We start from the raw sequence: 24,442 nt of genomic DNA, 5'->3' as shown, positions 1-24,442 counted from the left end.
TAAAACTCCGCTGGTGAATGTTACCAGAATCATTAAAATTTGATACCAGACAGAAACTGCATTCCTGTCATGTACATTCATCGTGCTAATGTTGTGACAGAATCAACACTGTTGTAATCGCTGTCAGTTTAATTACACTGATGTATATGACAGTAACCATGGTAACCAGGATAAAACTGAACTTGACAGACAGTAACCATGGTAATATTGTGAATGTGCAATGACTATTTGAAAGTGGATATGTGTGTCATTTGTACGGTACAAATTCTAGTACTCTTGGGGACAGATATAGTAATCAGTTTGAAATGGATTTTTCCTATGGGTGTTACCAGACTTTGAAGTTATGAGAGGGGTGTGTCTTGTTTTGTATTCATGTTTAAATCTATGGATTTATCCTGGACATTTTGTCTTTTTTAGGAGTGTGAAAATTTTACAAGAAACCTTGACACTCATGACTAAATTCCCTTACGGTCTGTCCAGTTGTTAATGTTTTCATAAAAGCTCCCCTTTCAAAACAAATGTTATCAATACAGAAGTATTTAAACAAATTATTAGAATGGATTGCAGGGTTGAAATTCTTGAAAAAGTTGTTTTTGTTTTCAGAGAGTAAATGGACATCCAACAGTCTTCGAATGTTGCCACGGAATTGGTTGACCCCGATTCCACAGAAATCAAGATGGACGACCACACAGAACTGTGTGTTGCTGATTATTACAAAGGAAGGAAGATATTTGTGACAGGAGCATCTGGTTTTGTTGGCAAAGTGTTGATTGAGAAACTGTTGAGGTCATGTCCAGAAATAGACAAAATCTACATTCTGATGCGTCCCAAGAAGTCGCAAGACATTCACCAAAGGACAGAGGAGCTGGTCAAATCGAAAGTAAGTTTTTTATCTTGTGAGCGAGTGAGTTTAGTTTTACGCCACACTCAGCAATATTCCAGCTATATGGCGGCGGTCTGTAAATAATCGAGTCTGGACCAGACAACCCAGTGATCAACAGCATGAGCATCGATCTGCGCAATTGGGAACCGATGACCTTTGTCAACCAAGTCAACGAGCCTGACCACTCGATCCCGGTGGTCGCCTCTTACGACAAGCATGGGTTACTGAAGATCAGTATTCTAACCCGGACCCGGTAAAGCTCACCAGTGTATGTTTATGAAAAAATCACAGTGTAATGACAAAACACAAACTGTAAGTTTCAGCCATATGTTTTCTGAAAGATAGCACTGAAGATAACAATTAGATGATATAGCTGAAACCTGTAGTGTCATTATTTTGTCACACATGTGAGATCGATGCTCATGTTCATCACAGTATTGTCTCGTCCAGACTCGATTATTTACAGACTGCTGCCATACAGCTATAGTATTGCTGAGTGTGGTGTTAAACGACAAACAAACATTATTTTGTCATTAAGTTGTGTTATATATATATATTATTATTATTTTTTATTATTTTTCCAAATTGTTATTGTAAATATAGCACTATATTTTTTACCCAATATACCAGAATACTCAAAACATATTGCTGAAATGTTGTTTGAATTGAAAATCATAATGCAGTATATTGCTAATACCATGCAGGTCTAGGAAGTATATTATAAGTAGCGATATTTTAGACTACTCCCAGTTTGAAATTGTGTTGGGTGTAGGATGTTGCCAGCCTGATGTATATCCTTGTCAGTGACTGTATACTAGTAGCATCCTGATGTATATCCCTGTCAGTGACTGTATACTAGTAGCGTAACAATACAGCAGTGCATTATTGTATTGCGATACAAGGCTCCTGATACGAAACGTTGATTTACAACTCCTGTATCCCAGTACATCCAATACATCCCAGTACATCCAATACATCCCAGTACATCCAATACATCCCAGTACATCCAATACATCCCAGTACATCCAATACATCACTTTACAAATTTATGCTGACGGAAAGATGTGAAAAATAGCAGAAATTATTCCAGAACCAGTTCATGCAGATTTTCTAGTATTTCTAGGTAGGCTATATATAGCAGAATCTTCATAGTGCACCAGGCTTATGTGTTTCTCCTCCACGATTCCCACATGTCCACTGTCTGGGATATAAAAACCAATGATGTAGGGTTGGGATTTACCTGCAGAAAGGGAGAGATAGTGAAAGTATAACACAGTAGTACTGTATCGGGATAACAATTGTATCCCACCCATATTATCAGGCTACTTGATTACAGATATAGGTGATCTCGGATCCTTCTACAGAACTCGATTTAGTGCTTTGTTACTTGCACTGGTGCAACTCAATATTACAAAGTGCAACCTAGTTATGAGTCTTAACTTGCACAAGGTGCAAGTCAATTTTTTGAGAAATAAAGCAACAATAAATCTTAACATTAAGCATAAATATGTCAGCTAATTTTTCTTCTAACCTTTGAATAGCCATGGCACTGAAATATTGCTATTCATATACACGTTTCGGCTATGACAGTTCTTGTAAACAGGGATCAGCTGTGTCTCTGTGTTGCTATGGTTTCATAGGTACTACATCACAGAAATATGTTTATGTACACCGAAACCTCTGACGTTTTAACACACTACGTTGCAACTGGAATTTGGCTGGTGCAGCTAGGTTTTTATCTTCTGTTGCAACTGGTGCAAATACGTTAACCTCTCTTAAATCGAGCCCTGTTTTAACTCTGATGTGTCAGTCATTTTTATTGGCAGGGAACATTTCCCAGGGTCATATGACTGACTATAGGCCAGATTATTGACCACAGGTTTAAACGCAACTATTAAATTTGTATGTTTATCAATGGTTGAAATATATACTCATTATCAGTGGGCTTTTGAGGTATTACTGTATTTTAGCTGGGAAATGTGTGTGCTTTAGAAAAAAATGCAAGTTATGCAGCATTGTAGTGGCAAGGGACCTAATTCTGCATTTGAGATATATGCAGGGATTGGGATAGAGAACTTTGACAATGGGCCATTTTCAGGATTATTAGCCATTTTCTGAATTTAGAATGGGCCACTGACATTGTATCAATAGCAACCGTCAAAATTCTAATGGGACATTTTTTATTCTAATGTGCAAAATGGCCCATGGCCCCTGCCTTTCCCAATCCCTGTATATGTATAAATTAATGATACTTATTAATATATATGATACAAGTAGACATTTAGATCCAAAGTTTTAGTCAAAATGCATGATGTTCAAAATTGTCTGTTGAGTTTTTTGTCATCTTGTCAAAATGTTTGATCAGGATATTGTATGCAGATATTGGCTCAAATATCTACATTCAAATTCTTAAATCAGATTGTGAAATCTAATATTACGAAACAGTTTGGTCTGTGACTAAATATTCTCCATGGTTTTGGAAAGGAAATACTATTTTGAAATATTTCTTATTGCAACAAGTTTTTATGGCAGTTATGTAACAGATGCAGTATTCTTAGAATACCGACAATGATAACTGTGGTTCTGTTATTTCATAATGCAAGTTTGACTTCTCACTTGAGTAAATCTTTAAAAAATGAAATGAAAATATGCCTGATTTTGAAACTGACATCTTTAATTTAAAATCATGGTATACTGGTAATACCACACATCCTTAATGGTGGTCCTTGATAAAAATTATACAAGGGGCTGGAAGAAGATTGGAGACTAAAGGGTCCTCCAAAGTCGGCTATTGTCATTATGGGGACTTGTTTACTCCAGAGAAAGATGGACAAGTAACAAGCGGTAGTTTAACACCTACAAGCAATATACTTGGGTTAGAGTAGTGTTTAGGGAAACCCCTCCTTGAAGGACTTCCTGTGGCCGTCATGGCGGGAGATGTGGTCATGTAGGTAACTGTAAACTCCATGTGCATCTAGCATTGACTGGATGATTCATCAGGGTTCAATCATAAAGCATCTATATCTTCAAACATGTAGTAATGTAGTTCCTAGTCAGGTTGTGGGTATTTCAACAAAAGAGTATATTCAGATGTTGCTGAAGATGTGAGACAGTGGAGAGTGTTCAACAGGTGGCTCAGTGAAGATCAATTCTTGTCCTTCAGTTTGGGGTCATACAGAGTGTTATCAACTCTTGTAGCACTGAGGATGTTGCTAACATGACCATTCTTATAGCTGACATGGTAGCAGCTTGGATTGACTTGTTAGGGACTATAACACAGGTGTTGTGTAATGGTGTTCGCACTATTGACCTCTGGTTTGTGTGCTTCATGCCACTCTCGTCAAGGCCACATTGATTAGAAAGTGAGATACTGCTGATGCCATTCATACTTACTCACTCACTCACTCACTAAATACCATTTAAAGGTCACAGCGATATGATGGTTATGTTGCTGGCTATGAAATATGTTGTTACTGCTTTGTCAACACTCACTCACTGACTCATCCGAGGTAGAATAGGTCTTCAGCAACCCATGCTTGACACAAAGGGCGACTATGTTTGTCGTAAGAGGCGACTAAAGGGATCGGGTGGTCAGGCTTGCTGACTTGGTTGACACATGTCATCGGTTCCCAATTGCGCAGATCGATGCTCATGCTTCTGATCACTGGATTGTCTGGTCCAGACTCGATTATTTACAGACCGTCGCCATATAGCTGGAATATTGCTGAGTGCGGCGTAAAACTGAACTCACTAAATACCATTTAAAAGTCACAGCGATATGTTTGTATTGCTGGCTATGAAATATGTTGTTACTGCTTTGTCAATACTCACTCACTCACTAAATACCATTTAAAAGTCACAGCGATATGTTTGTATTGCTGGCTATGAAATATGTTGTTACTGCTTTGTCAATACTCACTCACTCACTAAATACCATTTAAAAGTCACAGCGATATGTTTGTATTGCTGGCTATGAAATATGTTGTTACTGCTTTGTCAATACTCACTCACTCACTAAATACCATTTAAAAGTCACAGCAATATGTTTGTATTGCTGGCTATGAAATATGTTGTTACTGCTTTGTCAATACTCACTCACTAAATACCATTTAAAAGTCACAGCAATATGTTTGTATTGCTGGCTATGAAATATGTTGTTACTGCTTTGTCAATACTCACTCACTCACTAAATACCATTTAAAAGTCACAGCGATATGTTTGTATTGCTGGCTATGAAATATGTTGTTACTGCTTTGTCAATACTCACTCATCCACCCACCCACCCAATGAATATCATTTCAAGACCACTGTGATGTAAGATTTATCACTGTAATGATCCTGAGGATGAGACAGAAGCTTGTTAACTATAAGGGGAGGTAGGGTAGCCTAGTGGTTAAAGCGTTGGATCGTCATGCTGAAGACCCGGGTTCGAATCCCCACATGGGTACAATGTGTGAAGCCCATTTCTGGTGTCCCCCGCCGTGATGTTGCTGGAATATTGCTAAAAGCGGCGTAAAACCAAACTCAGTCAGTTGTTAACTATAAAGCAGTGAATAACACAGCTGTAATATTGCTGACTACAGGATATAGATGTTGCCAGCTGTTGTATAATCATCATAATCATCCAGGTTATATCAGATGTGTAACTGTAAAGGCACAGACTCACACTCAGTACCAAGTTATTTCTGTGTTGATGTATGTGCAAGGTGTTGCAAGTACCTGTTGTAGGTGTGATGTATGTGGCTGTGCGACCCGCTGTACACGCTACATCTACGCCACCCAGCTGTTGCCCTCATGTACAATACAATCAATAGTGTGGACGATTGTATCTCACTCCAAACCTCGACTACATGGAGGTCCCAGTAAGGCGACTTTGGTCCCAATTAAAACCAGATTTGTTGTAACCTTCAACGAAGTTGAGATATGTACTTTATTATTGTTGTCGTGATGCTATCAGGAAGACACCTTTCTCAGTATAATAGGGCTGTTGTCAGCCTGATGTGAAGTCAAGACGACAATGGCACAATGCCAGATTGGAGTTTCTTTTATCCAGAATATAGTTTGGCTTTGATGTGTATGCCAATTTGTGTGAAATATGCGGTATTAAAAATGGGGGATGACAGATGAAGGTGTATGTGGTACTGACAATGTTACAACACCTACGTTGATAGGAATGGGTCTGACATGAATTGTATAATCTTGGAAACTAATAGGTAGTCTGATATATTTGCACTTTTGGATTGTTTTTTGAAAGAAAGAAATACTGCATTGTTTTGTTCATTATTTGGGTTGAATTAATAAGAATAGAGATGTCAACAACTAAGACCGACATCTTGTCTCTGAAATGAACTTATCTTACAGAAAAGAAAAGAAAATGTTAAGAATATAATAAAAAGCCCATAGACTTTCTTCCTTTTCAGAAACTACAGTAATCCAGATTTGCCACATGTTCTAGACTTGCAGGGGCTGTATTGGGTGTATGTGTTTCAAGGTCTGTATGACAGACTATCACAGACTTAAACCACCCGTTTGATGCCCATGTTTTGAAAGATGTAGTAAGATCAGCTGATCAGTGTGTATACTAAGACTGAAATGTACAGTATGTGTTGCTAGGGTGAATACATGTAACAGGTTTGACAGAGACTGGTAGTTATGTATACAACAATACTTCAACTGTGTGAATAATGACAACACCTTGTAGACAATGCTGACTTGGTGGACACTTCATCCTATCCCCATTTTGTAGATTGATGCTCATGCTGTTGATCATTGGATTGTCTGGTCTTAACTCTGTTATTTACAGACCTGTCATATACCTGGAATATTGTCTCTCCCGCTAGCTCAAACTAGTGTTAACAAATATATCTTCTGTAGTATATGTAACGGCCAAACAATTTTTGAGTCCCGTGCTGGGATTCGAACATTCTGATCCAAAGTGGGACGCCTTGTCCACATGACCAAAGAGGTTAACCCCTGTCAGCAAGCTGATATGGTAAGGATGTCATCTGTAGGATGACTCCACACCCTGCTACATATAGATGACTTATAAGTTAAAAGTCTTCATTGAATATTTCAAAATCAATATAACAGCATGAGTGGTAATAACTACTGTATATGTGAGTTAAAATACAGTGATATGATTAAACTGCAAATATTAAATCAACCAGCTCACTCTAAGCCTTCCATTGACAGTGTTGTAATGTGCCAGTGTAGTAACAGATTGAAATATGAATTGAGAACTGATACCTTTCCATGAAATCTGATCTAAGTCAACTGGACCATGATCAATCTGGTTGACAAACTGATATCCCATCTGTTTATGATCCTGTACAAATATGTAAACAAGACAGGTGCTTATTGAGCAATGTCAGCTGTGATTGTGAATATTGAAATGTGGTGTACCTTAATTAGTTTTTGTCATACAAGTGTAAGGACATTGATATTTGCATCCATTTTCTTAATTCTTCTGATAAGTGAGTTTCAGAAATCTGCTGCTAGGTGTGTATAATATATTGTTGAAAATATTGCACACCCATGTATAATGTGTACACCCTTTAGGAGGGTTCTCGGAATGTATACCCTGGAATTATCGAGGATGGGGGATTCGGTATTTTTGAAAATATTTTGAGCATAATGAGCAGACAGAAAACTATGTTGTCTCTTGTCAGCAAATTCTGGGATCAGTGAACGCTTATTAGCAAATATTGTCAATGAAAATCTGTAATTTGAGGTAGACATCACTGTATAGACACAACGATTTACCTCTTGAATTAAATCTCCTTTTGCTAGGCTTTGCTTTAGATGTAGAGATTAAGATTACTGTCTGTAAACTAAGTCTGAAATAGCAATCCGGCTGTGCACGTTTCCTCCAGGTCTACCTGGAACTCAGTTAGAACAGCCAGAAAATAACTTTGAAAATGTTCTCTCTTTTTTTTGAAATAATGTATTCTATTGTTGCTGTGTTGTTTTTCAATATTCAATAAAGATATTTGTAACAATAATATGCCTGGCACTTTACTACAGCTGTTTCATGCTGGCATATGTATTTTGTATGAAACTAAATGACAAGTCAAAGCACCCATGCTTGTGTTTTTAATCAAACTGCATATGACTCAGAGCATGGCATTTATGATAAATGCAACCATTCTCTGTCAACTGAAGATCTTCTTTAGGCGTAGGGGCGGTTGGGTAGCCAAGTGATTAAGGCATTTGCTCATCATGCCAAAGGCCCAGGTTTGATTCCCCACGTGGGTACAATGTGTGAAGCCCATTTCTGGTGTCATCTGCCATGATATTGCTAGAATATTGCTACAAGCAGCGTAAAACCAAACTCACTCACTCACTTCTTTAGGTGTCAAAATTCTGATTTTGGCTTGGGTATTTTGTCTGTGTACAGAATGTACCTGGGTACTCACCTGTAGTACCTATGCTGACAACAACCTCTTCAGCGTCAGTAGACTGTGCTTGTTGGAAACAATGGGGAGTTGGTGCCCCCTGATCACTTCAGACAAACATGTCATATTAAATTTTTTTTAAATAAAATAAATTTGAATAAAAACACAAGTCCAGGTATATAATATCACTGTTAATAACCAGATAGTGAAATTGCATGATTAAATTGCATATTTAATTTTGGATTTGTTGACATGGTACTTCCTTGTTACATGCTCATGGTAATGATGGTCCATAGGGATAAAACATGAAAGTTCATTTTGGCATGTAAACTGAGGACCCCTTCTACACAGCTGTGAGATTTTAATTGAACTGTCCATGTTTTGCAATTGTTTGCACTGTAAATTGTACTAAATCAATAAATTGATTTTGATTTAGAAACTACAATCGTCATGTCGATAATATTCGTGTTTTTAACAATTGATAGTTTCAGTTGTCTCAATTAGTTATTGATAAAACAAAATATGAGTCAGAAAACTTTATACAATCAAATTTCAAACCTGATCCGATTGTTCATTTAGAAGTTTGTCAATGTTTTGTGGGAAAAATATTTTCAGGCAGGTGCTTATAAGTCCTGAAATTTCTCAGTCTTTTAAGATCTGTAGCTTTTCTTTTTTATATTCATGTTTTTGACAGCATGGAACATGCTTTTGTTGAATGTATTTGTTGAATGTTATTAGTGTACCTGTTGACACTCTCTGTACAGGTGGACGTGACATGAATCCTGTCAGAATGTCGACCATAGTGACATATCTCCAAGGGTTTGACAATGTGCCAGTGAAGTCTCTCATGTAAACTCTGGTCACACGAACAGGTTTGGGAAATCTCCTCACTATCACTAACAGGGAAGCAGCAGTTCTTAAAAACACCTGATCTTGTAAGCTGACAAGGCCCCTGTTGTTAAACTGTTGTCAGTGTAGGTAGCTGAGCTGAAATATTCACTTCCCTGACTGACTGACTGACTGACTGAGTTTGGTTTTACGCCGCTTTTAGCAATATTCCAGCAATATCATGGCGGGGGACACCAGAAATGGGCTTCACTCATTGTACCCATGTGGGGATTCGAACCCGGGTCTTCGGCGTGACGAGCCAACGCTTTAACCACTAGACTACCCCACCGCCCCACTTCCCTGACTGCCTTACCGTAGTTAGAAGAAGGTGCTTGTTGGCTTGTTGGTACCCTGCCTGGTGTTTAGCATTATTGGAATAAAACTGGCTTGGATTCAGATTCACGCTAAGACTTGACTAGAGCAAGCAGAGAAAGATGCATGTACCCACACGTGCTCACTCACTCACACACACACACACACACACACACACACACACACACACACACACACACACACACACACACACACACACACACACACACACACACACACACACACACACACACACATTGTGTGAGTATGGTTTTACGCCGGGTGTATTCCAATACCATGTGCCCATGAGGGAGGGAAGGAGAGAGAGATTTGGTTATGGGTCTTTCTTAAATGTCTTCATAATTTGTATCTTTACTCATTTTAAAATGGATTGTTTCATTGCAATCCAACCCCAGTTGCAGTTCAGCTATTTCAGTTACTGTCCCACTGTGTGTGGTGCAGCTAGTACAGTGTGCCAGTTAGGGTTAACCCTACTATCTATGAACCTTTGACTTGATAAGCCTCCTGATTGTAGATGCACAGAAAGTGATGGTGACCTAGCATATCAGGACAGCAGATGAGCATTGATTATCCCCCACATTGTGTCACTTTCTCTACTCTGCTCAAAGTGGTGATGTTCTTCCTTGAAAAATGTTCCCAAATTGATTTTCTTTACCATTCATGTCATTGTTAATAGATGTTGTTTGTGGAACACAGCAATGTCCTGAGAGCTATTGGTTTATTTCGGAAAATGGAATAGCTGCTTGTGTAAGTTTTCACTTAGATTGAATACATGCAATAAATGAGCAAAATACATGCTCTGAATTACTGATGTAAATCAGGTGAATACATGCTCTGAAATACTGATGTAAATCAGGTAAATACATGCTCTGAAATACTGATGTAAATCAGGTAAATACATGCTCTGAAGTACTGATGTAAATCAGGTAAATACATGCTCTGTAAATACTGAAATACTGATGTAAATCAGGTAAATACATGCACTGAATTACTGATGTAAATCAGGTAAATACATGCACTGAAGTACTGATGTAAATCAGGTAAATACATGCTCTGAAATACTGATGTAAATCAGGTAAATACATGCACTGAAGTACTGATGTAAATCAGGTAAATACATGCACTGAAGTACTGATGTAAATCAGGTAAATACATGCACTGAATTACTGATGTAAATCAGGTAAATACATGCACTGAAGTACTGATGTAAATCAGGTAAATACATGCACTGAAGTACTGATGTAAATCAGGTAAATACATGCACTGAAGTACTGATGTAAATCAGGTAAATACATGCTGATGTAAATCAGGTAAATACATGCACTGAAGTACTGATGTAAATCAGGTAAATACATGCACTGAAGTACTGATGTAAATCAGGTAAATACATGCTGATGTAAATCAGGTAAATACATGCACTGAAGTACTGATGTAAATCAGGTAAATACATGCTCTGAAATACTGATGTAAATCAGGTAAATACATGCACTGAAATACTGATGTAAATCAGGTAAATACATGCACTGAAATACTGATGTAAATCAGGTAAATACATGCTCTGAATTACTGATGTAAATCAAATACATGTAAATACATGCTCTGCTCTGAATACTGATGTAAATCAGGTAAATACATGCTCTGAAGTACTGATGTAAATCAGGTAAATACATGCTGATGTAAATCAGGTAAATACATGCACTGAAATACTGATGTAAATCAGGTAAATACATGCAAATACTGATGTAAATCAGGTAAATACATGCACTGAATTACTGATGTAAATCAGGTAAATACATGCACTGAAATACTGATGTAAATCAGGTAAATACATGCTCTGAATTACTGATGTAAATCAGGTAAATACATGCTCTGAAATACTGATGTAAATCAGGTAAATACATGCACTGAAGTACTGATGTAAATCAGGTAAATACATGCTGATGTAAATCAGGTAAATGCTCTGAAATGATGATAAAATCAGGTAAATACATGCACTGAATTACTGATGTAAATCAGGTAAATACATGCTCTGAAATACTGATGTAAATCAGGTAAATACATGCTCTGAATTACTGATGTAAATCAGGTAAATACATGCCTGAAATACTGATGTAAATCAGGTAAATACATGCTGAAGTACTGATGTAAATCAGGTAAATACATGCTCTGAAATACTGATGTAAATCAGGTAAATACATGCACTGAATTACTGATGTAAATCAGGTAAATACATGCACTGAAATACTGATGTAAATCAGGTAAATACATGCACTGAAATACTGATGTAAATCAGGTAAATACATGCACTGTAAAAATCAGGTAAATACATGCTCTGAAATACTGATGTAAATCAGGTAAATACATGCTGAAGTACTGATGTAAATCAGGTAAATCAGGATGTAAATCAGGTAAATACATGCTCTGAAATACTGATGTAAATCAGGTAAATACATGCACTGAATTACTGATGTAAATCAGGTAAATACATGCACTGAAGTACTGATGTAAATCAGGTAAATACATGCTCTGAAGTACTGATGTAAATCAGGTAAATACATGCTCTGAAATACTGATGTAAATCAGGTAAATACATGCTCTGAAGTACTGATGTAAATCAGGTAAATACATGCTGATGTAAATCAGGTAAATACATGCTCTGAAATACTGATGTAAATCAGGTAAATACATGCACTGAATTACTGATGTAAATCAGGTAAATACATGCACTGAAATACTGATGTAAATCAGGTAAATACATGCTCTGAATTACTGATGTAAATCAGGTAAATACATGCTCTGAAATACTGATGTAAATCAGGTAAATACATGCTCTGAAATACTGATGTAAATCAGGTAAATACATGCTCTGAAATACTGATGTAAATCAGGTAAATACATGCTCTGAAATACTGATGTAAATCAGGTAAATACATGCACTGAAATACTGATGTAAATCAGGTAAATACATGCTCTGAAATACTGATGTAAATCAGGTAAATACATGCTCTGAAGTACTGATGTAAATCAGGTAAATACATGCTCTGAAATACTGATGTAAATCAGGTAAATACATGCTCTGAAGTACTGATGTAAATCAGGTAAATACATGCTGATGTAAATCAGGTAAATACATGCTCTGAAATACTGATGTAAATCAGGTAAATACATGCACTGAAATACTGATGTAAATCAGGTAAATACATGCACTGAAATACTGATGTAAATCAGGTAAATACATGCACTGAAATACTGATGTAAATCAGGTAAATACATGCACTGAAATACTGATGTAAATCAGGTAAATATATGCTCTGAAATACTGATGTAAATCAGGTAAATACATGCACTGAATTACTGATGTAAATCAGGTAAATACATGCTCTGAAATACTGATGTAAATCAGGTAAAGACATGCTCTGAAGTACTGATGTAAATCAGGTAAATACATGCACTGAAATACTGATGTAAATCAGGTAAATACATGCACTGAAATACTGATGTAAATCAGGTAAATATATGCACTGAAGTACTGATGTAAATCAGGTAAATACATGCACTGAATTACTGATGTAAATCAGGTAAATACATGCTCTGAATTACTGATGTAAATCAGGTAAATACATGCACTCAGCTGTATTGTATACATGCTGTAAGTCCTATGTAAGCTTTACATGATGTTTAATATGATATGAATATTCAGAGGATATCCTGTATTGCAGAACCAATGTATGTTGGGACCATTCGGCTAATTATGTTATATTTTAAAGTAGAAGATGTCACTGATATATTTCTTGGCCAATCTGGTATTTTTGTATTTAACAAGGGCCTCAACTCTATAACAAAACTGTTGTATTTTTTTCATGAATGATCATGATTAATTGTTGTTCAGCCGAAGTTGGAAGTCATGTCGGGGTATTAGTGAGTCATACTCACGGTTTTTGGTTTGTTGTTTAGAAATATACCAGGTGCAAGCCGTTAAGTACATAATGTTCATGTCCTGAATACACTCAATTTACAAGTTTAAAAAAAAAACTAAAATGAAAGAGCTCAACCCACAGCTGTTTCCATGGCTGTATAGGAGAACTAGTGTAAGGTTATTAGGTAAATATTTCCGTGTAGTCGCATTCTTTTAATCACAATATGGCTGAAATATTGCTGATGTGACTGTAAATTTTAACTCACTCACACTCATGTGCACCCTTCATAAATAGTGAGTACCACTGAAAAAAGGGATGACGCCTTAAACTTAAATTAGGGTTGATTCTGAGTGAGTGAGTGAATTCGGTTTTATGCCACTTTTAGCAATATTCCACTATATCACAGCGGGGGACATCAGAAATGGGCTTCACACATTGTATCCATGTGGGGAATCGAACACAGGTCTTCGGCATGACGAGTGAACACTTTAACCACTAGGCTACCCCACCACCCCGGGTTGATTCTGAAGTATCCCCAGGTCTTCCTTGTACATGGCTAATACGATGTATTTCAGGATGTACTGGGATTCCATAGGAATATTGGTTCCCAGCAAAAGAAATGCCTGATTGGATTGAATGGCCATGGAACAGTAACTTGGTTGACAGCATGTTATTGATGTTCAGGATGACAATGTCTGGACTCAAATATTTCTGATTTAAAGGCACAATGTCATGCCACATTTCTCTAAAAATACATAATGCATTTCTCTAAATAGTACTAACTCTCAGCCCTCAGGGAAGCTACCATGTAATTTATTACCGAAAATATTACGTATTTAGATTACAATATTAAGTTAAAAAATTGAATGAATTAATGCAACGTTGCATTAAATTGACTCTCACACTTTCTACCGGCCGAACATTATTTCAAGCGAGTCCAATAGAGTTATGTCCCTTGGAGTGCTCTTTACGAATATCCTATAACTCAACTTGTGATTGAGACCAGTTCGGCAAACACCGACAACACAGCGTGCGACAGTTTTCGATGTACTGAGCAATCGTTTACATTTCATATATGGCAAGTGCTACATGTTTGGAAGCTGTTCGCCTTGACGTTTCAATTATCGATTTCAGACAAGTTGTAAGGGATAAGAAGCCTTTAATTGCATCAACAGGAAGCTAAAGTGAGTGCATATGCCCCCAATATATAAAATACAGGCTAAAACATCGTCGAAAATGTGTGACATTGTGCCTTTAAATATTAACCTCCAAACTCATTAACTTGTATACTGTGCTAACGGTTAGTACCGGGAGGTTATTCTCATTTAATCAGATTAGTGTCATGCCAAAGCCCCAACTCTTTACAAATACCAACATAGCAATTAGTACTTTCTATGCATGTTACCCTGTAGGGGGCTAAGCATGTTGTAGTGGGGCCCTAAGAACACAGAAACGTCCTTTATAGTTTCACAAAGGGCACTGTTTTTCTTGAAGGATGAAGTAGATGAGTTTAACATTAATTAGCATAATATATGTCCTGCATTTGTTTAACTCAGAGGCGAGGCATTATGTTGTTTTAAGTTTGCATATTATTTATTAAGTTATGTTTTTAACAATGGTTAAAGTTGTTCTTAAAAATATAAGTCAATATCAACCTGTCTCCTTTGACACTTAGCTACAGTTTGGAATAATGTTTGTGGGCAGTGAAATTTGTTTGAAACTTGCTTGGATGAGTTGACCTACATGCCACGTTTGTAGTGAGTGAGTGAGTGAGTTTAGTTTTACGCAGCACTCAGCAATATTCCAGCTATATGGCGGCGGTCTGTAAATAAGCGAGTCTGGACCTGACAGTCCAGTGATCAGCAGCATGAGCATTGATCTGCTCAATTGGGAACTGATGACCTGTGTCAACCAAGGCAGCGAGCCTGCCCCCCAGATCCTGTTAGTCACCTCCTACGACAAGCATGGTTACTAAAGATCAAGTTACATTTGTAATGGGAATAGTGTTGTGTTGTGTTGTGTTGTTTCTTAGCATTGGTGAGTAGTAATGTGTACATTTCTGAGGCTTTTTCATTTAAGTCTATGGATCTGTAACCCTGACTGATTGAAGAAAGGTGCATAAGTGTTTTAACTACAATAAGAACAAGTCAAAAATGAAAATGCAACTTTATGGATGACAACTTCTTATTTATTGCATAGAACGACGATTCGATAATAATATAACTGAGAATTGTCATCCATAAAGTTGTATTTTCATTTTTGAGTCACCAACTTCTAGAATGCTGATCAAACAATTAAGAACAAGTTGCTAAAGTAATAGGATATTTTGTGCAGCCTGTAGAATGTATTGAAGTAAACACCTTGCACCTGGCTGTCTATGTGTCTGTGTGCCTGATCCCTTGTTTCTGTAGTAGCTGGTGAATATGGCATGTTATGTAAGTTCAAGGATTTATATATAGCACACCACCAGCCATCACAGTCTGTCCACATATACAATGTATTACACTTTGAACAAAGTTACACATTGAACATCACTGGCACATAACATTTTATAGCAATCAGACCATGACTGGGGTCATATACACTATATTTACCTGAAGTCCTGTATGTGTACAGTCGATAACATCTGAAAACAAGAACATACCTACCGTACTTACCATAATAAGCACCTATCATGCTCAGAAAATGGGCAAAAAAACATGTGGGGCAAAACCACTTGGAGATCCAGGTTCATTGGAAAAATGATTGCAAACCTTAATGTCGTTTGTCTCACTGTCCCTGAACCACATTATTTCCCATACTCCCTGCAATGCTAAAGCCCTAAATGAAGCACGTCAATTTCCTCAGATTCTGGCTGAATCTCCCATCCATGGGCTCCTTTTCAATGGACCGCCTCCGTGGTGTAGTGGTTAGAGCGTCCGCCCGGAGAGCGGAAGGTCGCGGGTTCGATCCCGCCTGGAGAAAAGACGGAAGGTCTTGTTGGTTCCTGATCCCAGCTTAATCGATCCCCCACTGCGTCATACCAAAAGACGTTAAAATATGGTACTTGTTGGTCCCTGTCTGGCGCTCAGCATTAATAGGTACAACAAGGACTGGTCGGCTCAGAGTCAGTATAATGTGTCTGAGTGGGGTATTCATGCTTCACTGCGGTATGGTATCTCAGTGGGCTAGCACTATAAAACCAGCATAAGTCTGGGCTAGTACAAGCAGCCGCACATACACATACACACGCATGCACGTCGTCATATGAGTGAAATATTCTCAAGCACGACGTAAAACCCAATTTCACCTCACCTCACCTCACCTCTTTTTCAATGTAAATGGGTTTATTTGTTACTGTTACAATTATATATGTTAAGGGACTAAACGTTAGACTAAACTTAATGAAACAGTGGCTGAAATCTGTGGATGTTTTTGCTGGTTTCACATTATCCTGTTTGATAGTTGAATGTGTTCATGCATCGTATCAAGTATTGTAACCTTACTATAGAAACATATAACATGTCACTACAGCCATCAGGGGTTGGATCTTGTTTGGATGGTATGTTACATATTGTTTGAGAAGTTGTATGAACAACTGATAAGTCAGTCATCACCCATTGCTCATTGTGCTCAATAGAATTCACCCTCGATGTAGTTGGATACAGTGTGAGGTGTTGTTCACGTTTGTAGTGATGGCTTCATCCATGGATAGCGTTCACACTGACCCAGCTTGGTGTGAGTCAGACTCAACACTGGAATGTCAGGTGGAAATTCTACAACTGTTCCACCTGTTTGTGTCAGAATGCAAATCTCAGTGAAAGTGAGTCCAATAGTATGTGGATTCTGGAGCAGACTAGGTCCTGTCTTATGGGATTCTTGGGCAGAATAAGTCCACTGTACTCTATGCTTTGTCTCCTTGGAATCTTTGGCACAATAAGGCCCATGTACCCTATGTTTGTCTCCTTGGAATCTTTGGCACAATAAGGTCCATGTACCCTATGCTTTGTCTCCTTGGAATCTTTGGCACAATAAGGTCCATGTACCCTATGCAGTGTCTCCTTGGAATCTTTGGCACAATAAGGCCCATGTACCCTATGCAGTGTCTCCTTGGGAATCTTTGGCCCATGTACCCTATTCAGTATCTCCTTGGAATCTTTGGCACAATAAGGCCCATGTACCCTATTCAGTGTCTCCTTGGAATCTTTGGCACAATAAGGCCCATGTACCCTATGCTTTGTCTCCTTGGAATCTTTGGCACAATAAGGCCCATGTACCCTATGCAGTGTCTCCTTGGAATCTTTGGCACAATAAGGCCCATGTACCCTATGTTTGTCTCCTTGGAATCTTTGGCACAATAAGGCCCATGTACCCTATGCAGTGTCTCCTTGGAATCTTTGGCACAATAAGGCCCATGTACCCTATGCAGTGTCTCCTTGTCTTTGGCACAATAAGGCCTGTACCCTATGCTTTGTCTCCTTGGAATCTTTGGCACAATAAGGCCCATGTACCCTATGTTTGTCTCCTTGGAATCTTTGGCACAATAAGGCCCATGTACCCTATGCAGTGTCTCCTATGTCTCCTTGGAATCTTTGGCACAATAAGGCCCATGTACCCTATGGTCTCCTTGGAATCTTTGGCACAATAAGGCCCATGTACCCTCTCCTTGGATCTTTGGCACAATAAGTACCCTATTCAGTCTCCCTTGGAATCTTTGGCACAATAAGGCCCATGTACCCTATGTTTGTCTCCTTGGAATCTTTGGCACAATAAGGCCCATGTACCCTATGCAGTGTCTCCTTGGAATCTTTGGCACAATAAGGCCCATGTACCCTATGCTTTGTCTCCTTGGAATCTTTGGCACAATAAGGCCCATGTACCCTATGCAGTGTCTCCTTGGAATCTTTGGCACAATAAGGCCCATGTACCCTATGCAGTGTCTCCTTGGAATCTTTGGCACAATAAGGCCCATGTACCCTATGCTTTGTCTCCTTGGAATCTTTGGCACAATAAGGCCCATGTACCCTATGCAGTGTCTCCTTGGGAACCTTTAGGCCCATGTACCCTATGCAGTGTCTCCTTGGAATCTTTGGCACAATAAGGCCCATGTACCCTATGCAGTGTCTCCTTGGAATCTTTGGCACAATAAGGCCCATGTACCCTATGCTTTGTCTCCTTGGAATCTTTGGCACAATAAGGCCCATGTACCCTATGTTTGTCTCCTTGGAATCTTTGGCACAATAAGGCCCATGTACCCTATGCAGTGTCTCCTTGGAATCTTTGGCACAATAAGGCCCATGTACCCTATGCAGTGTGTCTCTTGGAATCTTTGGCACAATAAGGCCCATGTACCCTATGCTTTGTCTCCTTGGAATCTTTGGCACAAATCTCTTACCCTATATGGCACAAATAAGGCCCATGTACCCTATGCTGTGTCTCCTTGGAATCTTTGGCACAATAAGGCCCATGTACCCTATGCAGTGTCTCCTTGGAATCTTTGGCACAATAAGGCCCATGCCCCCTATGTCTCCTTGGAATCTTTGGCACTATAAGGCCCATGTACCTATATCTCCTCCTTGGAATCTTTGGCACAATAAGGCCCATGTACCCTATGCAGTGTCTCCTTGGAATCTTTGGCACAATAAGGCCCATGTACCCTATGCAGTGTCTCCTTGGAATCTTTGGCACAATAAGGCCCATGTACCCTATGCAGTGTCTCCTTGGAATCTTTGGCACAATAAGGCCCATGTACCCTATGTTTGTCTCCTTGGAATCTTTGGCACAATAAGGCCCATGTACCCTATGCAGTGTCTCCTTGGAATCTTTGGCACAATAAGGCCCATGTACCCTATGTTTGTCTCCTTGGAATCTTTGGCACAATAAGGCCCATGTACCCTATGTTTGTCTCCTTGGAATCTTTGGCACAATAAGGCCCATGTACCCTATGCAGTGTCTCCTTGGAATCTTTGGCACAATAAGGCCCATGTACCCTATGTTTGTCTCCTTGGAATCTTTGGCACAATAAGGCCCATGTACCCTATGCTTGTCTCCTTGGAATCTTTGGCACAATAAGGCCCATGTACCCTATGCTTTGTCTCCTTGGAATCTTTGGCACAATAAGGCCCATGTACCCTATGCAGTGTCTCCTTGGAATCTTTGGCCTTGTAATGCAGTGTCTCCTTGGAATCTTTGGCACAATAAGGCCCATGTACCCTATGTTTGTCTCCTTGGAATCTTTGGCACAATAAGGCCCATGTACCCTATGCTTTGTCTCCTTGGAATCTTTGGCACAATAAGGTCCATGTACCCTATGTTTGTCTCCTTGGAATCTTGGGCACAATAAGGCCCATGTACCCTACCCCTATCTTTGTCTCCTTGGTGTCTCCTTAGGAATCTTTTGTACAATAAGGCCCATGTACCCTATGCAGTGTCTCCTTGGAATCTTTGGCACAATAAGGCCCATGTACCCTATGCTTTGTCTCCTTGGAATCTTTGGCACAATAAGGCCCATGTACCCTATGTTTGTCTCCTTGGAATCTTGGGCACAATAAGGCCAATGTACCCTATGTTTGTCTCCTTGGAATCTTTGGCACAATAAGGCCCATGTACCCTATGCAGTGTCTCCTTGGAATCTTTGGCACTATAAGGCCCATGTACCCTATGTTTGTCTCCTTGGAATCTTTGGCACAGTAAGGCTCATGTACTCTTTGCTAGTGTCTCCTTTGGCATCTTTGGACTCAATAAGGCCCATGTACTCTATGCTGTCTCCTTAGGAATCTTTGGCACAATAAGGCCCATGTACCCTATGCAGTGTCTCCTTGGAATCTTTGGCACAATAAGGCCTATGTACCCTATGCAGTGTCTCCTTGGAATCTTTGGCCTCAATAAGGCCCATGTACTCTATGCTGTGTCTCCTTAGGAATCTTTGGCACAATAAGGCCCGTGTACCCTATGCTTGTGTCTCCTTGGGATTCTTAGGCAGACTATATCCGAGTCCTCTATGCTTGTGTCTCCTGGGGATTCTTAGGTGGAATGGGTCCCCAGTAACCCGTGCTTGTTTCCCTGTGGGATTCTTTAGCAAAAAACATTTATTGTAGTGTTAAACAAGAAACTTTATATTCTGTCTCAATGTAGCAGCATACAGTAAAGAGTAGAATGGGCACTATTAGAAGCTTGCTCAAAAGGTCAGGCTCTAAAAAGACAGTGTATCTGTGAATATACCTTTGTGATAAAAATAATGTGTCCGAAGGATTTGACCTTTAACAGAACACAATGGCCAACATTTGGCTTAGGATCAAGTCTAGCGAGGTTTCTTGTCATACAGGTATTAGAGGTGAAGGGGTTGTTTCACTCTGTGTGGGCTAATCAATGCGACTGCAGCAGAAAGTGGGTTATCTGGTGTGTCCAGTATCTGTAATACATGTAGGACTTACATCACCATGCAACGTGACTATGTCACTGGGGGCCTGTCAGGCTGAAAATAACTAACAGGGTCAAGGTAGCTTGATAGGTGTGCGGGCGGAAGGGTACGACCAGAAAATATGGGTTTCGGTTAACACTCCCGACAAACCTACAACCAAGTGTTGTTTTTCATCACGGCCAGAAACATCAGTCAAGAAACTCATTAACATTCTTAAATAAACATTCCACATTCTATTTTGACCTACAAATCCAACATGAAGTAAAACAAACATTGGGCCCAAACAAGCATGCTGTACATTGTACGAAGATTATAACACACCTACTGCCCTATAGCTGTTGGGTCCTTATCACAGGAAAGACAAGTAATTGTTAGGTGTATCCTTCCTGGCCAGGTGATAACAGTGTTTGCTAATGTCAACAGTATTGAGTTCAGTTCCTGACATGGGTTCTCTGTGTGGAGCTGTCCCACTAAATATATCCACACCATTGTACTCTCTCTCACTCTAGCTGTAGAAGACCTGTAACATGACTAGGTGTAACGCAGCTGTAATGTGGATGATGGCTTTTGACATAAGAGGGTTTAGATAGAGCTAACTTTAGTTTGATATGACTGGCATAATTCTAACTATAGATTAGATAAGCTATAATGTTGCTGACTATGCTGTAAATCCATTCCATCAATGACCATTCAATACTGGTACAACCTAGTTGATGGTTAGTCACGCTAGATAAGTCAGAAAACTTCCACCGCTCCGCAAAGTTTGGCAGAAGTGTGGACTGATAGATTGCCATGGCACTATTTCTGTCTTAGAGTAAACAGTATCAATAGCAGGAACCGTAACTACCTCTTTACTGGTAGCATTTCGTGGACTGTGCAGCTGGCAGCTGTTGTGTGATCAGCTGTGCCTGCAGTCGGTTGTGCATCATGCCTACAGATGGCGTAATCAATACTTACCATTGTTATGTACCAATTCAGTGATATTGCTTTATATACCACACTATGTTCAATAGTAATTTACAGGTATTGACGTATCAAGTACCCATGTAAGTCAAATAGGCTGGCATTATGAAAATACTTTTTGGCTTAAAGTATGTTTTTCCTCATAATTTTGTGTTCAATTATTTTGCTAAAGTTGCTTGAATTTTATTCCCATAATGTTTTTATTTTGTATATGCTGACAGTATAAAAATTAAGGGGGTTAGTGGGCACAAAATCTGTTTTTCTTTCTATTTGATGACTTCTTGATATAAAATAAGATTTCAGGAGATCCATGACTGAAATGATTAACATTTGGTTTATACCAAGGATGCTCTTTCTCTTGTCCTACTAAATTGCAAATTATTTTTTATAAGAAGACAATGTTACAGTAATCTGGGATTTACAAGCTGTCAACATGTTTTCTGGAATAGACTTTCCCATACGTGACACTGTCATCAATGTGTGACACGTTTTGGATTGTTCCATTTCCCAATTAGGGGTGACAGGTCATTCCCCAATTTGCCATGTGCCTCCCACTGCCTGTATTAACATATATTTGCATGTGTCAGGTCAGACCACATGCCTGTGTAGGCACTGTCAGACATATTGATTACCCATGATTCATTGCTGGCCTCTGTCGGCCAGTCATTTGTATTCCGTTAACATGTAATTGCAGCTAGTTATTACTGGAATGATGTGGCCTGGTGATAAAGCCTATAATAAACCTCTGGGAAAGGTCTGATGAATACAGATGAGGCTTTGTGTAGGTTATACTGATGCATGCTGGGAAATGTCCAAATTTGGAATAATTAGTGTTAAGGCAATACAAGGAGCTTTGTTTGTTAAGATAAATAAGTGATGATTTTCTTAGCAATTTTTAAAATTATTTTAGCATTTTTTTTATTAAGTAGAATGAAATGGCTAGTGATGTAAAGCTAGGAAGTTGACTATTTTATTGATAAATGTCTTATTGTTAAAATGTCGTCCGTATGAAATACAGTTGATGAGTAACTATGGTTACAAACAATCTTGCCCTTCTTGGGAATTATTAGTTATTGATGCAGTGAACCCTTTATCCAAGACATCGTGTTCAAAGATAACATTGACCCCCCCTAAATTGTTCACATCACGTCCCTCTTGAGGCCAGGGGCACTTTGACCCCTTGAGCTGAGAGTTGGTGCAGTGATGAATGTTGACTGTAATTGGGACATAGCTCAAGTTGCATTTATTATTCACTGGGGTCAGGGCGGAGATTTTCCCTGAAAATTTGCATCCTGTCTCCATGATTTTAGCCCTTTCCCAAACTCAAAAATGCATCTTGGCACCAGCCCACCTGTTCAAGTTATTCTGAAGCTCAAGGTGACTCTATTTATAGGTAATGCCAGATAGACTGCCAGCTCTCTCATCACCATACCACAACCTACCCCATCAATACAACCACACAAGAACACAAAACATACCTCGTCCATCCACCCAGTCCTAAATCCCATCCCATCCCATCCTGCCCCATATCATCTCATCCCCATCCCATATCATCCCATTCATCCACCCAGTCCTCAATCCACCCCATCCCATCCCATAGCATCGCAACCCAGCCCATCCTATCCCATCCATCCAATCCTCAATCCACCCCTAGCCCATCCCATCCTGCTCCATATCATCCCATCCCCATCCCATCCCATCCACCCAGTCCATCTCAATCCACCCCAACCCATCCCATCCATCCTGCTCCATATCATCCCCATCCTGCTCCATCCCCATCCCATCCCATCCCACCCAGTCCCAGTCTCAATCCACCCCAACCCATCCCAGCCCATCCCATCCTGCTCCATATCATCCCATCCCTTCCCATATCATCCCAGCCCCATCCCAGCCCATCTCATCCTGCTCCATATCATCCCATCCCATGCATCCACCCATCCCAGCCCGTCATATCCTACTCCATATCAATCCCATCCCCCATCCCATCCCATCCCATCCTGCTCCATATCTTCCCATCCCCATTCCATCCATCCAGTCCTCAATCCACCCCATCCCATCCCATCCTGCCCCATATCATCCCATCCCATCCATCCACCCAATCAGTCCTCAATCCACCCCAACCAATCCCATCCAACCACACCCCATCCCACCCCATATCATCCCATATCCCGTCCTGTCCATCCCTGATGATCCCAATCCCCATCCCACATCACACCATCCCATCCCCATCCCGTCCATCCACCCTGTCCTCGATCCACCAGGACCCATCCCATCTCACCAAAATACAAAAATGTCACTTTTTTCCCCAGATTGTTTGTTTACACAGGCAGTTACTTTGGACACTGGGAATTTCTGACTACATATTATCTTCACGAATATCTATTTTATTATCCTATCCTATCTGTTGCAGTTGTTTGACAAGCTACGGATGTTGTTACCCCACTTTGACCAGAAGATCCACCCAGTGCAGGGCGACATATCCCTCCCTAATGTGGGGCTCTCCCTAGTGACACGGCTCTCCTCGTTGACCATGTCGACATCATCTTCCACAGTGCTGCCACAGTTAGATTCGATGAACCTCTCAGGTATTAGCAATTGATGATGGTGGTTGCTTGGTTGGTTGTTGTTTTACAGCCGCACATAGCAATATTCCAGCTATCTGTAA

General features: G+C 39.6%; 1 protein-coding gene across 1 annotated transcript in view; it reads left to right on the top strand.

The window, feature by feature from the left end:
- Window positions 1-24,442, top strand: part of LOC124283981 (fatty acyl-CoA reductase 1-like) — a 41,524-nt gene that overhangs the window by 5,616 nt on the left and 11,466 nt on the right. Inside the window, 3 exon segments of the mRNA XM_046720032.1 lie at window positions 604-880; window positions 24,188-24,278; window positions 24,281-24,362. Coding sequence (XP_046575988.1) covers window positions 611-880; window positions 24,188-24,278; window positions 24,281-24,362 — 443 coding nt within the window. The 5' untranslated portion in view covers window positions 604-610.

Source organism: Haliotis rubra, unplaced genomic scaffold, assembly GCF_003918875.1.
Source record: "Haliotis rubra isolate DU_JTF1 unplaced genomic scaffold, ASM391887v1 Scf326, whole genome shotgun sequence".
NCBI lineage: Eukaryota > Metazoa > Mollusca > Gastropoda > Lepetellida > Haliotidae > Haliotis > Haliotis rubra.
Note: the sequence above shows the minus strand (reverse complement) of the source record. Positions and strands in the feature narration are given on the sequence as shown.